The sequence below is a fragment of the Electrona antarctica genome (assembly GCF_951216825.1).
Source record: "Electrona antarctica genome assembly, chromosome: 2".
NCBI lineage: Eukaryota > Metazoa > Chordata > Actinopteri > Myctophiformes > Myctophidae > Electrona > Electrona antarctica.
In genome coordinates, this window is record NC_136807.1 from 1,939,854 (window position 1) to 1,960,818 (window position 20,965).

Consider the following 20,965-nt stretch of genomic DNA (forward strand, 5'->3'; position numbering starts at 1 on the left):
GTTCACATGGGCAACTCCAAGAAGAGGAATCGAGAGGCACACGAAGATGAGCTCACGTTGAGAGGAGCATGAAAACCTTCACCGAGGAGGTCAGAGCGGAGGTCGTCTTGTTGTGGGACAAATGTCTCTATAGCGAGAAGCAGAGACAGGCCTACAAATCACTCCCCATTATGGTGATTGCACCAACAAGAGGTAGTGATTCTCAAGAAGTAGGCCTACTATGAGGATCGCAGAGAGCTGTTTGAGGGAGTTGCACACTGGCAAGAAAACTGGGAACCGTTTGGTGGAGCTTGATAAAAAAGGCCAATGATCCCTCCAGGCTGAACAACCTGAGGCAAAGGAGGGAAACCAGGCATTATTGGGCACTATTTTTATCTGGTCTTATTTGGTTGGGAAACGCAGAATCTAATTCCAGAGCTGCCAACCATGAGATATTCCCATGAGTACCATGGGTGCGTGAGGAGCGGAGCGGAGCGCGCTTGCCCGGTATCCGAGCCTGCGCTCAGGGGGGTCCCGCATGCCTAGTGGTTTTTGAGGGAGTAACATTTAAAATGCAATGCAATGTAATGTCCAATGCATTTTAAATGTTCTCTTTCCACATTTTATTTTCCAGAAGTGCACTTTAAACATAAAAAAGAAAAAAAAAGAAAAATGAAACCTTTATGGGCAAAATGAAATGGCAGATTTTTTCGTGGTGCCAGAAAAATCCCACCGACTGCTATGCCCCATATACCAAATCTCTTCACTATGCTATCAGCTTGTAGATCTGCTATTCGTTACAGAATGGGGATGCGAGGGTTGGTGTGGTTAAAGTCACTTGCACGCCAGTGCCCGAGCCTCTGTGAAGACGTAGAAGGCCAACGAGAACCCAGGGAGTTGGAGATGTTCTCCTGGCTGCAGACGCATTCCTCTGAGCTCAGGGAGAGTTCTGTCATCCACCATCTTCAACACGTCGCCGTTGAGTCTCACAGACCTAAAAATATCACACAAACACACTCGTCATTCATCAAAACCACCAAACTCCAAAATGTTCCATTTGTTCCGAAAATTAAGAAAACCTTATATTTTGAAAACAAAGCAATTCTGCCTCATCAAAGTTGGTGTTGTGACTTTATATATTGTCAATTACTTGCATGAGAGGGGGTGGAGTTAGCTGCTTTAGCAGACAGTTTGAGCGTCCAATGGAGTTGAGGTTTTTCCGAAGCACTTGTTACTACTTTTCATTGGTTCAATATATTTTAGCCCCTCCTATATACAGGTTTAATGTTTGTCTTGTCTAGAGTAGACAAACATTAAAAACGCCATTCAAAAATGGACAGAGTTTAATGTTTGTCTTGTCTAGAGTAGACAAACATTAAAAAAAGAGTTTAATGTTTGTTTTGTCTAGAGTAGACAAACATTAAAAAAGAGTTTAATGTTTGTTTTGTCTGTCACTGAGCAAATCTGCTCTATGCATGTTGATAAGGGTTGGTAAAGCGCCCCTCACTTCACACTGATTTTTTTAAACTAACACACAGACGCAAAGTGTTAAACAGCACCGATTTATAAAAAATAAAAAAAATCCAAAAGTGGCTTGCAATGATTTCTGCCTGACAGCAATGATTATGTGGGGGTGGGGGTATTTGCATATCGTTACCGTCAGGCAGAAAGCTTGCATCCCTCCATTTCACGTTTTTTCATAAATGAATGCCCGATTTGATAAATTCCCCCATTTTTATACCGCGATGCGTTGAGTTTTTTGAGCGGTGAGGCCGTCGTATGTGGACGCGAGCACGGAAAGCTGCAACACTGTAACTCTGTCATTTCTCGACCGTTTCGGACGCGGGGCGTCTGTGGGTTTGATACATATTTAACAAATGAAACATTATTAAGACCTTGTGGCCATCACCCCCTCCATTAAATATGGACTGATTGTGGCTTATTTAATAGACCACAGACTAACGTCTCAAGCTAAGGAGCCTCTAAAGGATATTCAGACTAACGTCTCAAGCTAAGGAGCCTAAGGATATTCAGACTAACGTCTCAAGCCAAGCAGCCTCTACTATAGAGCAGTACCTGGAGTAGAGTCCCTCCTCCCCTGGCTGCTCTGACTGAAGGACAAAGGCCTCCACTAAGCAGCCTCTACTATAGAGCAGTACCTGGAGTAGAGTCCCTCCTCCCCTGGCTGCTCTGACTGAAGGACAAAGGCCTCCACTGTTCCGACAGACATGTGTGCAGGAAGGAAGACTCCAGCTGGACTCTTGTTCATGTTCAAGGCTATCAGCGTGACCGCTCCACTTCTGTAGCACGTGCTAGAAATGAAAAGAAATGGGGATTTATAACAACTGCACGATGTCGAGGACAGCTCGCATTTACGTCAAAAGTTGACTAAAACTACCCTTTTTCACTGACGAAAACGAAATGAAAACTATAAGCTATGATGACTAAGACTATATATACTGACAATTTTGTCAACAAAAAAAAATAGACTAAAATGTTAGGAAGTGACTATAGTGGACAAGAGATCCAGTATAAGTCATTTTACACTTTGTTGCATGCTGAAAATAGCCGATCTACAAGCTCACAACGCGTCGCATCACGTGAGCTTGTAGATCGGCTATTTTCAGCAAGTGTAAAAACAGTAATTACGATGGCATCAAGGCCCGCCAAAATACACTTTTGTCGACTAAATAAACTGTAGATTTAGGGCTCCATTTTCGTCACCGCTAAACCCCTTATCTATAAACTTCTTTGCCTTTTTTTTACCATTTTGAAAAACATTTAATAGTTCAAGGGGTTTAGCGGTGATGAAAATGGAGCCCTGTGTCGACTAAAATCTTATGATATTTAGTCGACTAAAACTAGAATGTGACTGAAACTAAATTAAAACTATTTAAGAGAAACTAAAACTAAAATCTAAATTTGCTGCCAAAAACGAAAAAAATAATACCTGTTTTTATTGGTGCAGTGCAGATACAGTCGCACTCTTTTCCTCTTGCCAAGAGGGTTCAATATCTCGATCTTCAGAACTTCAGGTCCGACGAGTCTCTTGTATAGAACGGACAGCCAATAGTCCTACCAAAGCAACAAGATTATAATTAGATATGCGTTATTAAAGTTGATGATGTCATTGCTTAAATATAATTACTCATACATTGAAGGCATATATTGTTTGCTGAAACGTTGGTCTTTCAATAAAAAACTGTTTCTTTGCATCATAACTAGGAGCTGTGTAACCTTCTCCTTCCTTTACATTGCTTATAATTAAACATTAAAAAGGTGTAAATCAGTGATTAAACATTAAAAAGGTCTAAAGGTTCAGGAACCAAGTAACACAAAGTCATTGAAATGCTTACAGGAAGTGGATCCAAATTGTCATCAACCAGGTGGTAAGTCCCGGAACCAATCAGAACCTGCCTGATGACAGTATCCAATCCCAGTTTGGCACCAAGTCCTAATTTATCCAGCCACCTATATATTAAAAAAAACAAATGGTTTATGTCACAAAATACTGAAACAAAGCTGTGTTTTAACCAGTAAATAGTCAAATAAGTCAACTCTAGTAACATATTTTCAGATTGGGGTCGGTGGACAATTACAAATTTTGGGGTCCTTGACATGAAAGTTTGAGAATCACCGACATAGAAAAATATGTTTTTCAATAAAACCGTCAGGATTTAGATGACATTTTGTAGAATCGTCCTCAAGTCTAAACGGGTTAAATAATCAAGTATGCATAATATAAACACACACATAAAAATACGTTTTTCAATAAAACCGTCAGGATTTAGATGACATTTTGTAGAATCGTCCTCAAGTCTAAACAGGTTAAATAATCAAGTATGCATAATATAAACACACACGATACTCACATGAATCCAGCTACAAAGGTGTCCGACAGGCCCAAAGCCCCTCCTCCGTAGGCTGAGCTCGTCTCCCCCAGCCACACTTTCTTTCCAGGCGAGACAAGTTCAACCGTCTGACAGGACAGGAGCACAATGGAACGTCTGTTAACTTCTATTACTCCATCACAGGGACGTGCAGAGAGAGTTAGAGAGGCAGGGGCTGAAATCCCATATAAAGAGGGCACTTTTGGACAAAAATAGGAAAATTGCAGATCTACAAGCTTGTAGATCAGCTATTTTCGGGGCACAACCCAGCAACTATTTAGCTAGTGGAGATGTATGGTGTACAACATGGATTTCTGAACAAATTTGTTCACCGCAAAATACTGTGTTCAGGAGACTTAAAAAAAAAAAAAAAAGCAATTCTCCTGAATGCCGGCATGGTAAGGAAAGGAGTGGCATTTGTGTTTCTTTCATTATAGCAAATGCTGCATTCGTGGTCTGGAAAGGGCAGTTGTTTTACAGACGGGTAAAAGGGCAGTTGTTTTACAGACGGGTAAAAGGGCAGTTGTTTTACAGACGGGTAAAAGGGCAGTTGTTTTACAGACGGGTAAAAGGGCAGTTGTTTTACAGACGGGTAAAAGGGCAGTTGTTTTACAGACGGGTAAAAGGGCAGTTGTTTTACAGACGGGTAAAAGGGCAGTTGTTTTACAGACGGGTAAAAGGGCAGTTGTTTTACAGACGGGTAAAAGGGCAGTTGTTTTACAGACGGGTAAAAGGGCAGGGGCATCAAGCACTAGGATGTTGAATCAACCACATTGCAACTATATACCATTACCTGCAGTACTTCAGCGATCTTTGAGGCCAACGTGTCCAAGACGTCAGGATCCAGAAAGTCCTCTAAGGACGTATCTCTGCCGTTCACATAATAACTAAGGAACGGATACATTCATTAGAGCAGCTTGTATGAATTAGGGCATTAAGCAACTAGTCGACTAGTAAATCCACTAGTCGACCTTGTTGGTACTAGTTGATAAGAAAACAAAAAAAGGTTTTGTTTTTTTTAGGACTCAAGATCAGGTAGATTATAGTTCACCAATGTACAGTTTTTAAATGTACAAATATTTATTTCCAACACCCCCCCCCCCCCCTAGTTGACTAGTTGTAGATAAACAACTAGTAAAATGACTAGAAGTGAATGCCCTAGTATGAATTGCACACAAAAAGTTGAAATGTAACACACACACAAACACACACACACATTTATTGGGAGGATAGGTCCACTTACTGGTGCCACGTGCATGCATCAATTGCCTCTGCTCCACTCTCTAAAAATCTGTTGGGAAGGAAATATTAACATTATAATATTTAATTCACATTTGGTTGTGAAAGTCACTTTAATTTAAAGTGTTCATTCTGACAGATATGAAAGTTGTTCTTATCTGAGCTGCTATAAGCAATAATATGTAAAAGATATGACAAAGCTTCTAGGAACATCTTTGAATGCAGATTGTGGCCCCTATATGTGTCAGACTACATCATTTTACTCATTGCTGGCTGTCTGAATAAAACAAATAAAAAAGTCATTACAATTTTGACATATTGCTTATAGCTACTTTAAAAAGTTAAATGAGTGCATCATTCATAATGCAGCATTATAGTCCATATACGACAATAATATTGTTCAACTGCAGTCCTCTATGACAGCAAAACAACAAACTGCAAACACCAGTAAAGTAAGACAGACTAGACTGGGGCAAAGGGACTAGGTTGATGTGGTTAGCTGAAGTATGCACGTCACATGAGATCATTACATTGTACGATCCTCTCCTACTTCTGCTGCTAAAATGCACCATTTCCACAGGCTTTGTGTTTGACTGACAGAGTCGTCGATTTAGAAGCTTTTGTTATAAAAATGAAAATATATTTTTTAGTAGAATCAATTAGTCAGATTTTCAAGACATTTGAAAATAGCAGATTGTAATCTTGTAGATGAGCCATTTTCAAACAGCCAACATAAAAAACAGGCTTTAGTCAACCAACCATGAGTTAGTGTTGTTTTTGGCAGCACATTTTGATTTTCGTTTAAGTCATAGGGCCCGATTAAGCAAGTGGAAAAACCCATGCGGTAATACAGATTTGGGCCTCGCTCTGCGCCTTTTCGTATTATGGAAGCCGTGGTGAGCGCTCAATCATATGGAATACCACGTTCCTGCATAATTTAGCATTGGGGGAGTGTCCATATGTTAATTATTTTCGCTTTGCGCTATTTGCTATTAAGCCCCTTGACCTAAAAACACTCAGCGCATACCGATTCCGCCTGGGTCTGACCACGTCTTAAAAGCAAAAAGCACTGTTTGATTTTACACTTGAGCGGCTCTGGAGTGCTGCTGGAGTGTTGCCATGTCCGTTTGCTGTTTATTATAAGCGGCTTCTTTTTCTGTAAAGTTGCTTGTAAATATTGGTAGTTGTGGTTGCTTTTCTTGTTTCTAAAGTGCTTATTTGGGCTTTTCTCCTAATGTTGTTTAAACCAGTGATCCTCACACAGCGACATTCCCATGTCAAGGACCCCCAGATGAATGCATTTGCCCAACTAAGCCAGTGACCCCCATGACAGATTTGTGTTTTTAAATGTTTCAATAACATTTTTAAAAAATATTCCACAATTGTCACTTTTTTCAAAGATTACTTTTGAAAATAGCAGATCTACCAGCTCACAATGCATCACATTAATTCATTAAAACTATGAACTCTGACTGCAGGGGGATATATATTTATAATGATCATTATAACAATGTGCAAGAAAATATGTAAAAAGAAGGAATAACTTTATTCATTATTTATTTGTGGACAATCAAAATATGCTGGAAATTTTAATGTGGTGTCATTAAAATGAATCTTGATATGGCAGACTCACTATCTAGAAAATAAAAACATGGCACTTCATTTAAAATAGGTTGCAGACCCCTGTTATATGCGATTCTTTAGGGAGTATGTTTATAGACCTATTTACTTGTTTCTATGAGACATGGCAACAGCAGGAGACGAGCTTTCTGGCTCAAACGTTCAAACGTTGAGATTGTAAAGGGTCATATATCGCTCATTTCTCAACCTTTTTAAAAATTAAAACATCTCCATAATCACTGGGAAGTTAGCTTTCATATGCTGTATCACACCCGACTCAATTCTTCTTCAATAAAATGCTACGAGCGAAGACCATAACATTGGGGCCGCAGCAATACGCATGGCGCACGTATGGCATTTCAACTCATTCCTTCATCGTGACTCGAATGAAATAAAATAAACGTTATTTTACTGATGTTTTTCAATAGAAACAAATAAAGAGCGTGTGTGCAACAGTCAGTGCATATACGTGCATGCACTATAGGCTATATTTCCTCCTCGTCGGGATGGTGAGCTGAGCTCTTCACAGCCCGTTTGTCTTTCATATTATTCTTATAATATTTGATATTATAAACACTCATGGTTCTCAAAGAAAAATCCCCATATTCCTTAGGAATCTTGCTTTCATTCGCTGTATGGTACATGGTTCTATTTTTATCGAATTAAACAATATCAAACGAACTTGTATGTTCGGGGGTTAGACGATTCTGGGAACATTACGCATGGATTGCCAATTTGCCAGCCAATGCTGCGTATCTACTCGCAGTTCCATTCCGATCTGAAAGGTATAGGTAGGTGCCATTTCAAAGTCTTAGTTATTCATTTATGAATCAAATCAACTAGAATAAAGATTTGTACAGCTGTTTTTCATGCTTAGAACAGAAACAAATTAAGTGAGGATGTGCGTATATCTCCCTCCCTTAGCATATGGCTGCGCCGCTGTAATGACTTTCCAATGAAAACTGCAAGTTACTTAACAAAATAGAGACATAGGCCTACAAGCTATGCACATCATGGCTGTGACAGCTTGTGGATCTGTTTTTTTGAGGCATAAAGGTGACAGCATGCAGTGCAATATGAATAATTAACCCAAATGTGACAAAGTCATGTCATGTCTATGGTGCCAGTCTGCAGAAATGTAATACCACTTGCCGAAAAGGGCGCATTCCATGAGGACATCAGCTGGTGTCGTAAAGAGAATAGTACGGACATTCATTGGGTAAGCCTCAAAACTCCATGAAACACTCCCATGACTAATTCAAGGCCGTTTTGCTCACACCACGGGGTGTCGAAAGCGCTTCTTACCTGGCCCATAATCGTAATATGACATTGCACACGCCCCCACGTCTTAAAAACTGTAAAATGATATGTAATTAGATTCCACTTGCTTAATCGGGCCCATAGTCTCTTGAATAGTTTTAGTTTCAGTCACCTGGAATGTTTTAGTGTCTAGTTTTAGTCAACTGAATATACAGTTGATTTAGTCGACTAAAGTGTATTTGTGGGCCTTGATGCTGTTGTAATGACTGTTTTTACCCTTGCTCACAACGTGTCGCAGTGCGGCGCGTTGTGAGCTTGTAGATGGCTATTTTCAGCAAGTGTAAAATGACTTATACAGGATCTCTTGTCCACTAGTCACATCCTAACATTTTAGTCTAGTTTTTAGTTGTCGACGAAATTGTCAATATATAGTCTTAGTTTATTTAGTTTCCATGTAGTTTGTCAGTGGAAAAAGGTAGTCGACGAACAAGTTTCGTCTTAGTAGACAAAATAAACACTAGTTACATATCAAAATAGTTAATAAAAAAAACTCACCCTTCCAGTAAGTTTTCTCTGAATTCTCGCGGCTGACTAACATCTGGGCCATACAGTCCGGCATCCTTGTACAATGTTGAGTTTCTTATGATCTCTCTGAGGTGAGCAAAGTCCTGACCCAGCTGGTTCCCGTCCACACGGAACCCGGCCTTCTTTTCATAACTATTGGGTTCTAAATGGGAAAGAAAATAGATTAACACCTTTGAAATGATGATTGATTATTCTTTAACCCATTTTGACGTCTTTTTAAAATGCCTTTTTTTCTGAAAATCCTCATGTTTCTATATCAGTGGTTCTCAATATTTCATGTCAAGGACCCCAAAAATTATATGTAATATGCCGCCGACCCCCATCTGAAAATATGTTCTTCCAGGACCAGGACCAAATATTTGAGTTAAAAACTGAAACTCTGAAAGAAAATTTAAAAAAATAATTAAAATATTGGCTTCTGGGGGGTCCCTGGAACTACTTATTTTGAGATGGGGGTCCGTGGCCCTATAGAGATAATTCTGGGGGTCCTTGATATGAAAAAGGTTGAGCAACACTGACATAGAAACATGGGTTTTTCAGATTTTTTTTTTTTTTTAATCGACCTCAGTCCAAAATCATGTTAAATACTAAAACATTCTGAGCTGATGTGGAACACAGAGCTCCTTTTCACCGTTTGTGTCTTTCCTAAACGTTCTAAAGGGGAATCCTTTGAAATGTGTTGCTTTACATCGGTTGGCTGATGAGCTATCTATCGACACAGAACAAACTGTGCACTGTTCAAGACTGGCACAGCTCTCCTTTAATTAAAGTCTGAGCTAGTTCTCCTGGCTTCAAGGCCATTTCTCTCAACAGACTTGAAAGCAGATAGGTTGGGTTTCTCTAAAGAACTATTTGCCTGGTAGAAAAGATCAAGAATGTCTCTCTGCCCTGTGCACATACATTTAAATGTCTTTCTGCCCTGTGCACATGCATTTAAATGTCTTTCTGCCCTGTGCACATGCATTTAAATGTCTTTCTGTCTGTGCACATGCATTTAAATGTTTTCCAGCAACATTTTGATAGTGCAGGTCACGCACACATCACATGTCATGATGGAAGTCAGATGTGTACATTAATGTGTCTTTGGACAGCATGACACCTGTTATACATGAACATTAACATGACTTTAATTTCCTCCTCGTGGTAGTTATTTATTGATGGTCTACTTCTCTTTTTCACAGGTCTGTAGGAGAAATACTGTTTGAGGAAAAAACAAACGTATATGAGCGTATGAGGTCTGAGCTCATTTCCTTCAAAAAAAAGGTCCTCGCCATCAGCACGCCACATCACATTTACAAGCACCATTTGAACTGGTTACCATAGAAAACTCAAAGTAAAAAATTAATCAGGGCAAGAATTCTTGCCCTGATGAAGACCTTGTTGGTCGAAACATGTTGGCAGTTGCCTTTTTAATTTAATAAAGGCGTTCCTCGTTTTTAGCTTTGAGTTCCCGGATCCTCTCTTTTTATCTATGTCTTGATCCCGTGTGAGCACCTTTTATCATCATCACGTTTTGCCGTCTCCGTTGAGCACCCGGTTAGTTCCTCTTTCTCTGAACTGGTTACCAATTTGAATGAAAAATAAAAGCAAATACTTCTTTATTTTTTATCCAACAAAATAGTGTGGTTCAACATCTGTGGGTGTTTTCATGTTTTAGAAACGTACTATTGCGGCCTGGGCCGTGGCTCAGCGGTCCAGGCACCTTGGCTGGTAACCCAGTCTGGCAGTGTGCCGCGGGTTCGACTCCCGATCCCGACGGCCTTTACTGCATGTCACTTCCTGTCAGCCTACTGTCTGTCCCTCCATAAAAAATATAACATAAAAGGCGAAAGCCACAAAAGAAAAACATGTAATAAATAAACCTACCATTGCCCAGCTCCCAGTCCATGCTGTACTGTTTAGATTCACAGTACTGCAGCAGAGACCGGGCGTTACTGCTGTTCCACGCGTTGCCAGGTGTTCTGAGGAGAGCATTTAGACCAAAGATCAGGTCCATCCCTGTACAGTTGGCGAAGGAATGGAGTAGATCCACTGTGTACTCTGCCAACAAGATAACACACAATTAGAAGGAATGGAGTAGATCCACAGTGTACTCTGACAACAGAGATAACACACAATTAGAAGGAATGGAGTAGATCCACAGTGTACTCTGACAACAGAGATAACACACAATTAGAAGGAATGGAGTAGAGCCACTGTGTACTCTGCCAACAAGATAACACACAATTAGAAGGAATGGAGTAGATCCACTGTGTACTCTGCCAACAAGATAACACACAATTAGAAGGAATGGAGTAGATCCACAGTGTACTCTAGATAACACACAATTAGAAGGAATGGAGTAGATCCACAGTGTACTCTGACAACAGAGATAACACACAATTAGAAGGAATGGAGTAGATCCACAGTGTACTCTGCCAACAAGATAACACACAATTAGAAGGAATGGAGTAGATCCACAGTGTACTCTGACAACAAGATAACACACAATTAGAAGGAATGGAGTAGATCCACAGTGTACTCTGACAACAAGATAACACACAATTAGAAGGAATGGAGTAGATCCACAGTGTACTCTGACAACAGAGATAACACACAATTAGAAGGAATGGAGTAGAGCCACAGTGTACTCTGACAACAAGATAACAGACAATTAGAAGGAATGGAGTAGATCCACAGTGTACTCTGACAACAAGATAACACACAATTAGAAGGAATGGAGTAGATCCACAGTGTACTCTAGATAACACACAATTAGAAGGAATGGAGTAGATCCACAGTGTACTCTAGATAACACACAATTAGAAGGAATGGAGTAGATCCACAGTGTACTCTGACAACAGAGATAACACACAATTAGAAGGAATGGAGTAGATCCACAGTGTACTCTGACAACAGAGATAACACACAATTAGAAGGAATGGAGTAGATCCACAGTGTACTCTGACAACAGAGATAACACACAATGAGAAGGAATGGAGTAGATCCACAGTGTACTCTGACAACAGAGATAACACACAATGAGAAGGAATGGAGTAGATCCACAGTGTACTCTGACAACAAGATAACACACAATTAGAAGGAATGGAGTAGATCCACAGTGTACTCTGACAACAGAGATAACACACAATTAGAAGGAATGGAGTAGATCCACTGTGTACTCTGACAACAGAGATAACACACAATTAGAAGGAATGGAGTAGATCCACAGTGTACTCTGACAACAAGATAACACACAATTAGAAGGAATGGAGTAGATCCACAGTGTACTCTGACAACAAGATAACACACAATTAGAAGGAATGGAGTAGATCCACAGTGTACTCTGACAACAAGATAACACACAATTAGAAGGAATGGAGTAGATCCACAGTGTACTCTGACAACAAGATAACAGACAATTAGAAGGAATGGAGTAGATCCACAGTGTACTCTGACAACAGAGATAACACACAATTAGAAGGAATGGAGTAGATCCACTGTGTACTCTGACAACAGAGATAACACACAATTAGAAGGAATGGAGTAGATCCACAGTGTACTCTGACAACAAGATAACACACAATTAGAAGGAATGGAGTAGATCCACAGTGTACTCTGACAACAGAGATAACACACAATTAGAAGGAATGGAGTAGATCCACTGTGTACTCTGACAACAGAGATAACACACAATTAGAAGGAATGGAGTAGATCCACAGTGTACTCTGACAACAAGATAACACACAATTAGAAGGAATGGAGTAGATCCACAGTGTACTCTGACAACAAGATAACAGACAATTAGAAGGAATGGAGTAGATCCACTGTGTACTCTAGATAACACACAATTAGAAGGAATGGAGTAGATCCACAGTGTACTCTAGATAACACACAATTAGAAGGAATGGAGTAGATCAACAGTGTACTCTGACAACAGAGATAACACACAATTAGTTTATTTTTTCATCTTATGTACACCAGTGGTTCCCAAACTTTTATTATGCCACGTATTCCAAATAAATAATTTCAATCACAGGCTACGGTAGCTACCTGTGAACTTCATCATCCTGTACTTCCTCTGGACGTCCTCTTGTCGAAGGTGGACTACCTGTTGAGCCCATTCTGTCCTCAGCCTCTTCTCCAGTAACGGAGGAAGCTCCAGTTTCTCACAGGCATCTGAAAACACAGATAATTACCGACCAATGACCACATAATCTAATAGGCCCTTTCACCATATTGACATAAATGGTAGTAGTAGTAGGCCATGTTACTTCCATTCACAACTCTAGTCCTGTGAAGGAACACCATGTTGGCTCACTGGAAAAGGCTCTCCTACATTAAATGGAACAGAATTTGTATCATTGGTAAAACCTGAGAATGAAGTAATATTCTACACATCTATTTATGTCAATAATATGTCTGCCTTTACCCATTCTGGGCGGGAACCCCTTTTGGTGTTTAAAGCATTAAGTTATACTTTAGCTATTGACAAATAGCAGATCTGCGACTGTGGCTCAAGAGGTAGAGCAGGTCGTCCAATGATCCATGGGTCGGCGGTTCGAATCCAGGCTCCTCCTGGCTACATGTCGAAGTGTCCTTGGGCAAGACACTGAACCCCAAATTGCTCCCGATGTGCTGGTTGGTACCTTGCATGGCTTCCGCCGCAATCGGTGTATGAATGGGTGTGTGAATGGGTGAATGTAATGCACAATCTATGTAAAGCACCTTGGATAAAGGCGCTATATAAATGCACCATTTACCATTTACAAGCTCATAGCGCTGCACTCGAGCTTGTAGATCTGATGTGCTGGTTGGTGCCTTGCATGGTTTCCACCGCCATCGGTGTGTGAATGTGTGTGTGAATGTAATGCGCCTTGGATAAAGGCACTATATAAATGCACCATTTAATATGGTGAAAGTTCTATTCAGCCTTCTTCAACTTGACCATAATAACAATTACTTTTGATTCGATTTTTTGTATCTTGCAGTATGAAGGGAACTAGTCTCGTATCAAGCCTTATCGCATGATCCGACATTTACTTTCATATAAAAAAGTCAAAATCGACAACTAAATACCAAGGCTAGAAGGGAACCATGGTGGACATCATTTTGAACTAACCTGCATTTGAAATAAAGTTGTGTGGATGATAATTGGGGGACTGCATCAATGCCTCATGGGGGCTGAACACCATGAAATCTTGCCTGGTGCCTCCAAATCTCAGGAACGCTGGTGTCAAGGCTTCTGTTAACGTCCGGAGCTTTGGAGACCTTGCAAAGACAAAATACACGATATCATCCAACACATAATTAGCCCATTCTGTACGGGAACCCCTTTTGCTGTTTTAAGCATTATGTGACGTCGTACTTTAGCTATTGAAAAATAGCAGATCTAGGTCTGCTATTTTTTTTAAATCGTGAAAATGTGTCGCAAATCTTTGAATATATATATTCTTTCAGAGCGAACGTTTTTAACTCAAATCTTTGCTTCTGGGGGGGAGGGGGGGGGGGGGGGGGGGGTCCCTGGAACAACATATTTTCAGATGAAAATGTTGCAGAACGAATGACATACAGTAGAAACATGGGTTTTTCAGAAAACTGTCAGGATTTAGAAGACATTTGTAGAATCGTCCTAATGGGTTGAGGACATGTCTGTCTGTCTGAATGAATGAATGAATGTCTGAAACACTGTCACTGCTGCTCACTGGCTGAACCAATCGCTCTGAATTCTCACCCAGATATTGATCATTATATTATGGAGGCCTTTTTTCAATTTAACAAATGCAATGCTGTTAATTAAATTGTAATACATTAACTCACATTCAAGTATTTTTCTCTCAGAAACTGTAAGGGCTACAGTTACAACACTTGGAGGGGAGGTTCATAATAATTATTAAAAATAATGTAATAAATAATTACATCACTCAGCCTCATGGTGGCGCGATAACAGCCCACTTTACAAAGTTACAAAAAATGCCACAAATCACAAACGGAATGTCCAATCCACCCCAAAATGTAATCACATGCCGAGGGTGGTTGAATATAACCTGACTCCGCCAGATGGGGCAGCAGAGAGTACACTGGGTTCCCCCCTCCTGCTCCGCCAGATGGGGCAGCAGAGAGTACACTGGGTTCCCCCCTCCTGCTCCGCCAGATGGGGCAGCAGAGAGTACACTGGGTTCCCCCCTCCTGCTCCCATCTGGGAACTCTCAGGCAGACTTGATGCTCCGGCCACCAAACGGCCGGGCCAATCAGCGGCAGCTAGAGGCGGGATCAAGGCAGCACTGTGTATGCCTTGATCCCGCCTCTAGCTGCCGCTGATTGGCCAGGCTGTCCTGCCCCATCTGGCGGAGTCAGGTTAGGTTGAATCAACAGAGAACCAAAACCAATTCCATTTTTATCCATAGATGCAAATATTTGGTTGGCAAATGCGGAAGTGCAAATGAGCACTCGATGTTAAACCCCAGCTGTGCGGGGTTTCCTCATGCTATATGCAGGGGCCCGCATGCAGTTCCAGCTCTGACCACTACGTCTCACGGCTTCAACGTTGGCCAGCCTTCCTGGGGGCTTGGAGAAATCCCCTCCTAATTTTCTTAGTACTTACACATGATCACAGGGGCGATTTGACATTGTAATTGGCTGGCTAATCAGTAGGATGGGCCTATATTTCCAAAGGAGTCTATGCCTTCGAGCAAACCACACTGAGGCCTCATACACGCATATCAAACACATGTTCTGTGTCTTTTCTGTGTTTGATGGCCGCCTGCCCTCAATGCTTTTCCAATGGAAGTCACATGGTTTGACCAAACATTTGTGTTTGATGGCTGTGTTCTGCCCATCAAACACAAATGTTTGGTCAAACCATGTGACTTCCATTAGGAAAAGCATTGAGGTGGCCATCAAACAGACAGAAAACAGAACTTGCGTTTGTGTGTATGAGGCCATATCGAACGCATTTTCTGTGTTCAGTCTGTGTTTAATGGCCGCCACAATGCAATTCCAATGGGAGTCACATGGTTTGACCAAACATTTGTTTGATGGGGGGGGGGGGGGGGGGAGCAATCAGCAATCAAACACTAGGCCTAATGTTTGGTCAAACCATGCGACTCCCATTGGAAAAGTATTGAGGCAGCCATCAAACACAGACAGAACATGCGTTTCTGTGTGGAGTTTGCATGTTCTCCAAGTGTCCCCTAGGGTAGGTACCCTCACAAAAACATGCAGTAATCCTGGTCTCTAAACTACCTCCCCCTGGCCAGCCGGGGCGCCTGATGGGAGGGGAAAGGAACTGGTCGGAATAAGGTGTTCCTTCCACACGCTACGTCCGGCCGGGGAAACTCTCCGCTGTCAGGTGAAAAGTAGCCTCGGAAACCCAGTTTTTCTTTAGGTGAAAAGAAGCAGCTTGGACTCCTCATGCATAGAAGGAAGTGGCAGCGGTAGCCGAACGGATTGCGGAGCGGTCTTGATACCGGAAGGTCGCCAGTTCGAATCAGCGGTCCGACACGTTAAAATTACCACCGCTGAAGTGCCCTTGAACAAGGCATTGAACCACTACAATGAAATGTTCTATGAGCAGGGCCTGGCTGGAAACAAGTTCTTGAGCTTAGCCCAGATACCCTGGGTAAATATAGTCATCATTTAATTTCAAGCATGAGGTCATTCCGCTGCCCCCCCCCAGGTTGGCAGAGGAAGTGTAGCACCCAGGATTACATTAGATAATTGACACTGGGTGAAAAAATGAGTTACAACATTGTGGGATAAAACAAAAATAAAGATGAGTAGGAAAGTGCCTCTGACACCAGAGTGATTATTCATATATTCGAACGTGTAAGTAGGCCTACTAGTTTAAAGTTTTTATAATGTCCGAAAGTGAAACTAAATTATATGATAGGCCTAGCCGCAATTTGCAACTCTAGATTTTTTATAATGGGATGAATCTAGAGTTGCAATACCCTCCATTGACTCCCCACTCATCATTTTGCGTTTGCGATCTGCTTGTCTTAAACGACGTTAAACTCACCAACATTGCAGCTGTAGTCCAAGCTTGAATTATTCTCTTTCAATCTGCAAAGCTTGTTTTTCATAAAAATCCCCCGTAGACATGTTATGAGCTACTTTCTGTCAAGAAGAAGAAATGTTGGAGTTTGGAAGCGCTCGTTTGTATTAAGGGGTCGCGCTGCTGCCTCCTGCATTATGTGCAAATGCGAAACAGATGCATGCAGGGACGTTCAGTGACTTACGACGAGCGCTTCCAAACTCCAGCACTTAGAAAAATAATCACTTGCACAGAATTTCTTGACAGAAAGTAGCTCATAACCAGGGATGAGCTGAAGGGGGTGCTACGGGGGGTCGTCGACCCCTTAGTTCCCAGGCTGGGGGCTGGCGCGAGCACTCACCGTCACCCGGCCGCGAGCCGTCAACATTAACACAACAATGGCCAGGTTGAGGACGTAAGTGAGAAAGCAATGTTATGCAAAGCACATTGTGTTCTCACTTACGTCCTCAGTTACACTGTATTAACAGCCACACAGGTCAGGTATTTCACTTGTCTGCGAATTCTACAATGCCTCTCACCTTGCCTCCGAAGAAGAAGAAATGCATCCAGAAGAAACTCAGTTTCGCTACGCCTACCCGCCTGCTTGAAGAACTCAGTTTCGCTACGCCTACCCGCCTGCTTGAAGAACACGTGCCTGTGGACGCTCCGACTCAGCTGTTGTTGGGAAACAACAACAAGACAGGAGTCCAGAGGAAACTGTGTTTTGTTGCGACGCCGACGCCTACAAAACCCGTGCATGTGGACGCTCAGTCTCAGCTGTTGTTGGGAAACAAAACGGCTGTGGTAGAAGATCCGAAAACCGCACCACCGCTGGAGGGGAGGAAAACTTTCAAAGCTCAAAGAAGATTATCAGTTGTTCAACCGTCTGTGGAAGCCATCACTGATTGTGTATCTCAATTGTGAAACAGAAAAGAACTTAGAACCACACACTGTGTTTCTAGATTTGATTGAGCTTCCCAACCAAAAAGCTGAAACGATTACAAATAATCTGTTGACATGCCTCACTGGACATGGCTTTGATCATGCATATTTGAAGAAGCATTTAATTGCATTTGCCAGTGATGGTGCCAGTGTCATGTTGGGGCGCAAATCTGGAGTAGCTAAACAATTGTCTGATCGATATCCTAATATATTGACCTGGCATTGTTTAAACCACAGGCTGGAGCTGGCAGTGGGTGACACTGCGAAAGATGTCAGTGGTGTCAACCATTTCCAGATCTTTATGGATAAATTGTATTCTGTGTACAGTAGATCACCTCTGAACCAATTTGAACTGGCTGAGTGCGCTGCCAATCTCGACAAGCAAGTGAGAAAAATTGGCCGGGTCTTGAGCACAAGATGGGTGGCAAGTTCTTTTCGCACAGTATCTGCTGTATGGAATAATTTGGTGTCACTATGTACTCACTTCAGCTATGCAAAGACAGATGCAAACCGATCAGACAAGGATAAGAGCACGTATGCAGGTCTGTTAAGGCGGCTGACTTCAAAGCAGATGTTGTTAGATTTAGCACTCATGCATGACACACTATCACTGTTAAAGACACTATCAGAAAGTTTGCAGAATCGCAAAACTACAGTAGCCCAGGCAGACAGATTCATCAGGGAGACTGTGGACCTCCTTGATGAAATGGCAGAACATCCAGGTACCAAAGTACGTCAAGCTAATAGTGCAATATCAGCAGGCAAGTTTGAAACAATTGAGCTGACTGACAACAAAAGCATAGTTTCTATCAACCACAAACAGTTTATCAGAAGTCTTTGTGACAATCTAAGCAATCGTATGTTCACCACTGCATCTTCTAAGGGGTCACACACACAGGATGAGTCTGCATCACAGTATGCTACCTTGATTACACAACTCCAAGCTCTGGAACCTGACAGCTGGCCACCAGCAGAGAATAGGCTGCTCAGATTTGGAGAGGAGGAAATATTTGAACTGTGCGAAAGATTCAGGCTGCCAGCAACTAGGTCAGTTATTGCATACAGGGCCTTCAAACAGAGCAAAGGGGAAACTATACCTGGTGACCTTAGGCCTTTATTAAATTGTGCACAAATCATTCCATGCAGCACTGCAGAGTGCGAAAGGGGATTCAGCCAGATGAATTTAATCATCACCCCAATCCGTACACGTCTAGGGGTTAAACGGGTATCAGCCTTGATGTTCATCAAGTTACATGGGCCACCTGTAGAGGTCTGGAACCCTTCAGATTATGTGATCAGTTGGAATAGATACCATCGTTTAGCAGAGGACCCAAGAACGAGAGCTGTACCAGAAACTCACACGGTTATCCCTGACCGTTGTTGGAAGTTCTTGTGACTGTTCATATGATTGTTAAAACCAACCACTGTTGAAAGTTGAAAGCAATGTAAGTGACATCTTGTGTCTTTAAAAAAAAATAAAGTCATTGAAGTAAAGATGAAGTAAAGTTGTCTGATTATTTTAAGTACTTATGTGTGGGTGAGTCTATGTAAAGGAAAATAAAATAATTGATTAATTGAAACAAAAATAAAAACAACAAATTAACAATGCAACAAAATAATAAGAAATATAAATACATTAATAATCACATGTTGAATACAGTATTTCAACTAGCACTGAGCTGAGTGGCTATGTGCACATGCCCGCGCACGTGCACGTGCGCGTGCATGCGCGTGCGCGCGCATGCGCGTGCACGTGCACGTGACGTCATAAATTATAGCCCCCTTAGTTAAAAAATCCACAGCTCACCACTGCTCATAACATGTCTACGGAGGATTTTTATGAAAAACAAGCTTTGCAGATTGAAAGAGAATAATTCAAGCTTGGACTACAGCTGCAATGTTGGTGAGTTTAACGTCGTTTAAGACAAGCAGATCGCAAACGCAAAATGATGAGTGGGGAGTCAATGGAGGGTATTGCAACTCTAGATTCATCCCATTATAAAAAAAATCTAGAGTTGCAAATTGCGGCTATGATAGGCCTAAACTATTTTAATGGCATCCGCCCCTTGATTGTGATCAATCAATAATGAGACCCAAACTGTTCACAATTAAATTGCCTCTTTTTTAATTTGTTTTTTTTATTAAAACTAGTCTAGTTTTAACGTAAAACATGCTGTGAATCAGAAATGCCTACCCCAGGAGGTACATGAACTTCTCCTCCGCCACCAGACTGGCATCTATAGCGACGGACAGATATCGCTCGCTGACCTTCCTGAACACTTGAGACAAGTCCGTGCTGAAGTTGACGTCTTCAGTATTCCTCCTCAAGTCCATACCATCTTCAGTATTCCTCCTCAAGTCCATACCATCTTCAGTATTCCTCCTCAAGTCCATACCATCTTCAGTATTCCTCCTCAGGAACTGATCGTTCTGCGTCTCAACGACAACAACGTGACATTCACAGAACAATAGAGTCGAGACGAAAAGCGTGAAGCTTAAATAGAAGAACAGGTGCGGCGGTGTCATGACTGTAGGTAGGTGATCATATATAGCTATACTGCTCTATTCTCTACATACGCCGAGAACCGTCCAGACCATCCGTTGTACTGCAGACCCTGCCCGTTCACACTGCGAGCGGAGCGGCCAGCATGAATGAATGTTTTGTCGGTTGTCCAACCCGGATACATGTGTTGTATTTTTATAACCCCGCCCCAACCTGCTGCATGGTAAACAAACAGTGATTTGTTGTTTAATAGCCTGCAGCTTGTTGTTACTTAATTTGTTACAGAAATTGCTCACTTCTAGAAGATAATCTCGTTCTCTATCAAAATTAAATTATGTTAATATAGCCTCTCTTTTTTTCCCCTCCTCTATATGATTTCCTGTTTTGTCCTGTTTATATTCGTAGCCTACGTCTCTAAATGTTTTGATGAATTGAAAACGGTGGACCAAGTGTAATGCTTTATGGTGTCGTCCACAGTTAACGGTCTTTGTATTGAGTTGTGCTTGAAATGTACTGTAATTCTGCAAACTGTTACTAAATCAATCAATCAATCAATCAATCAAAAGCCTACCCACTACTACCCAGGCTTTTGTCACTCACTTTAAGGACGGTTACATGCCTCGAGGTGCCCTCTCTCTCTTGGCAGGACTTTACAAGTAACCTCCTCAGTTAAGTGGGAATAGTAATATTTAGTATTAAACAAATATATGAAGCTATTATCACTTGGAAACTGTCATTAATGACGAGACAATCAGCCAAAAATGATGAACTATCTATAGCTTTGAAAACTTTGCATTGCAGGCTTCCCAATCCTAATGTGGCCTCCTATATACAGGTTTTTCCTTAAACAAACATTAACAATGAACAGAGTTTAATGTTTGTTTTGTCCTCGATGTTGTAAGATGATAAGAGCGCCCCTCACTTCACATGGGT

At 41.5% G+C, this 20,965-nt stretch overlaps 2 protein-coding genes across 3 annotated transcripts in view; one reads left to right on the forward strand and one right to left on the reverse strand.

Moving 5' to 3' along the window:
* On the reverse strand, positions 1-20,220 carry hpse (heparanase). Its single transcript, XM_079494391.1, has 12 exons — positions 19,724-20,220; positions 13,675-13,823; positions 12,606-12,731; positions 10,440-10,613; positions 8,544-8,715; positions 5,113-5,160; positions 4,663-4,756; positions 3,852-3,958; positions 3,336-3,450; positions 2,930-3,054; positions 2,139-2,291; positions 1-973 (listed from the first exon to the last, which is right to left on the reverse strand). The coding sequence occupies exons 1-12, from the start codon at positions 20,053-20,055 to the stop codon at positions 814-816; spliced, it is 1,755 nt and encodes a 584-aa protein (XP_079350517.1). The 5' UTR covers positions 20,056-20,220; the 3' UTR covers positions 1-813.
* Positions 19,746-20,965, forward strand: part of fkbp1ab (FKBP prolyl isomerase 1Ab) — a 21,965-nt gene continuing 20,745 nt past the window's right edge. For both annotated transcript variants that reach the window (XM_079494431.1, XM_079494430.1), the window contains exons 1-2: positions 19,746-19,887; positions 19,948-20,063. In XM_079494431.1, the coding sequence (XP_079350557.1) occupies positions 20,054-20,063 (10 nt within the window). In that variant the 5' untranslated portion in view covers positions 19,746-19,887; positions 19,948-20,053. The remainder of the gene's footprint in view (positions 19,888-19,947; positions 20,064-20,965) is intronic.

Coding starts and splice junctions, on each gene's coding strand:
- hpse (XM_079494391.1), bottom strand. CDS start 20,055: ATGACACCGCCGCACCTGTTCTTCTATTTAAGCTTCACGCTTTTCGTC. Junction 5,161..8,543: donor AGAGAAAACTTACTGGAAGG/GTGAGTTTTTTT, acceptor CCTTCCCAACAG/ATTTTTAGAGAGTGGAGCAG. Junction 2,292..2,929: donor CACTGCACCAATAAAAACAG/GTATTATTTTTT, acceptor TTTCATTTCTAG/CACGTGCTACAGAAGTGGAG.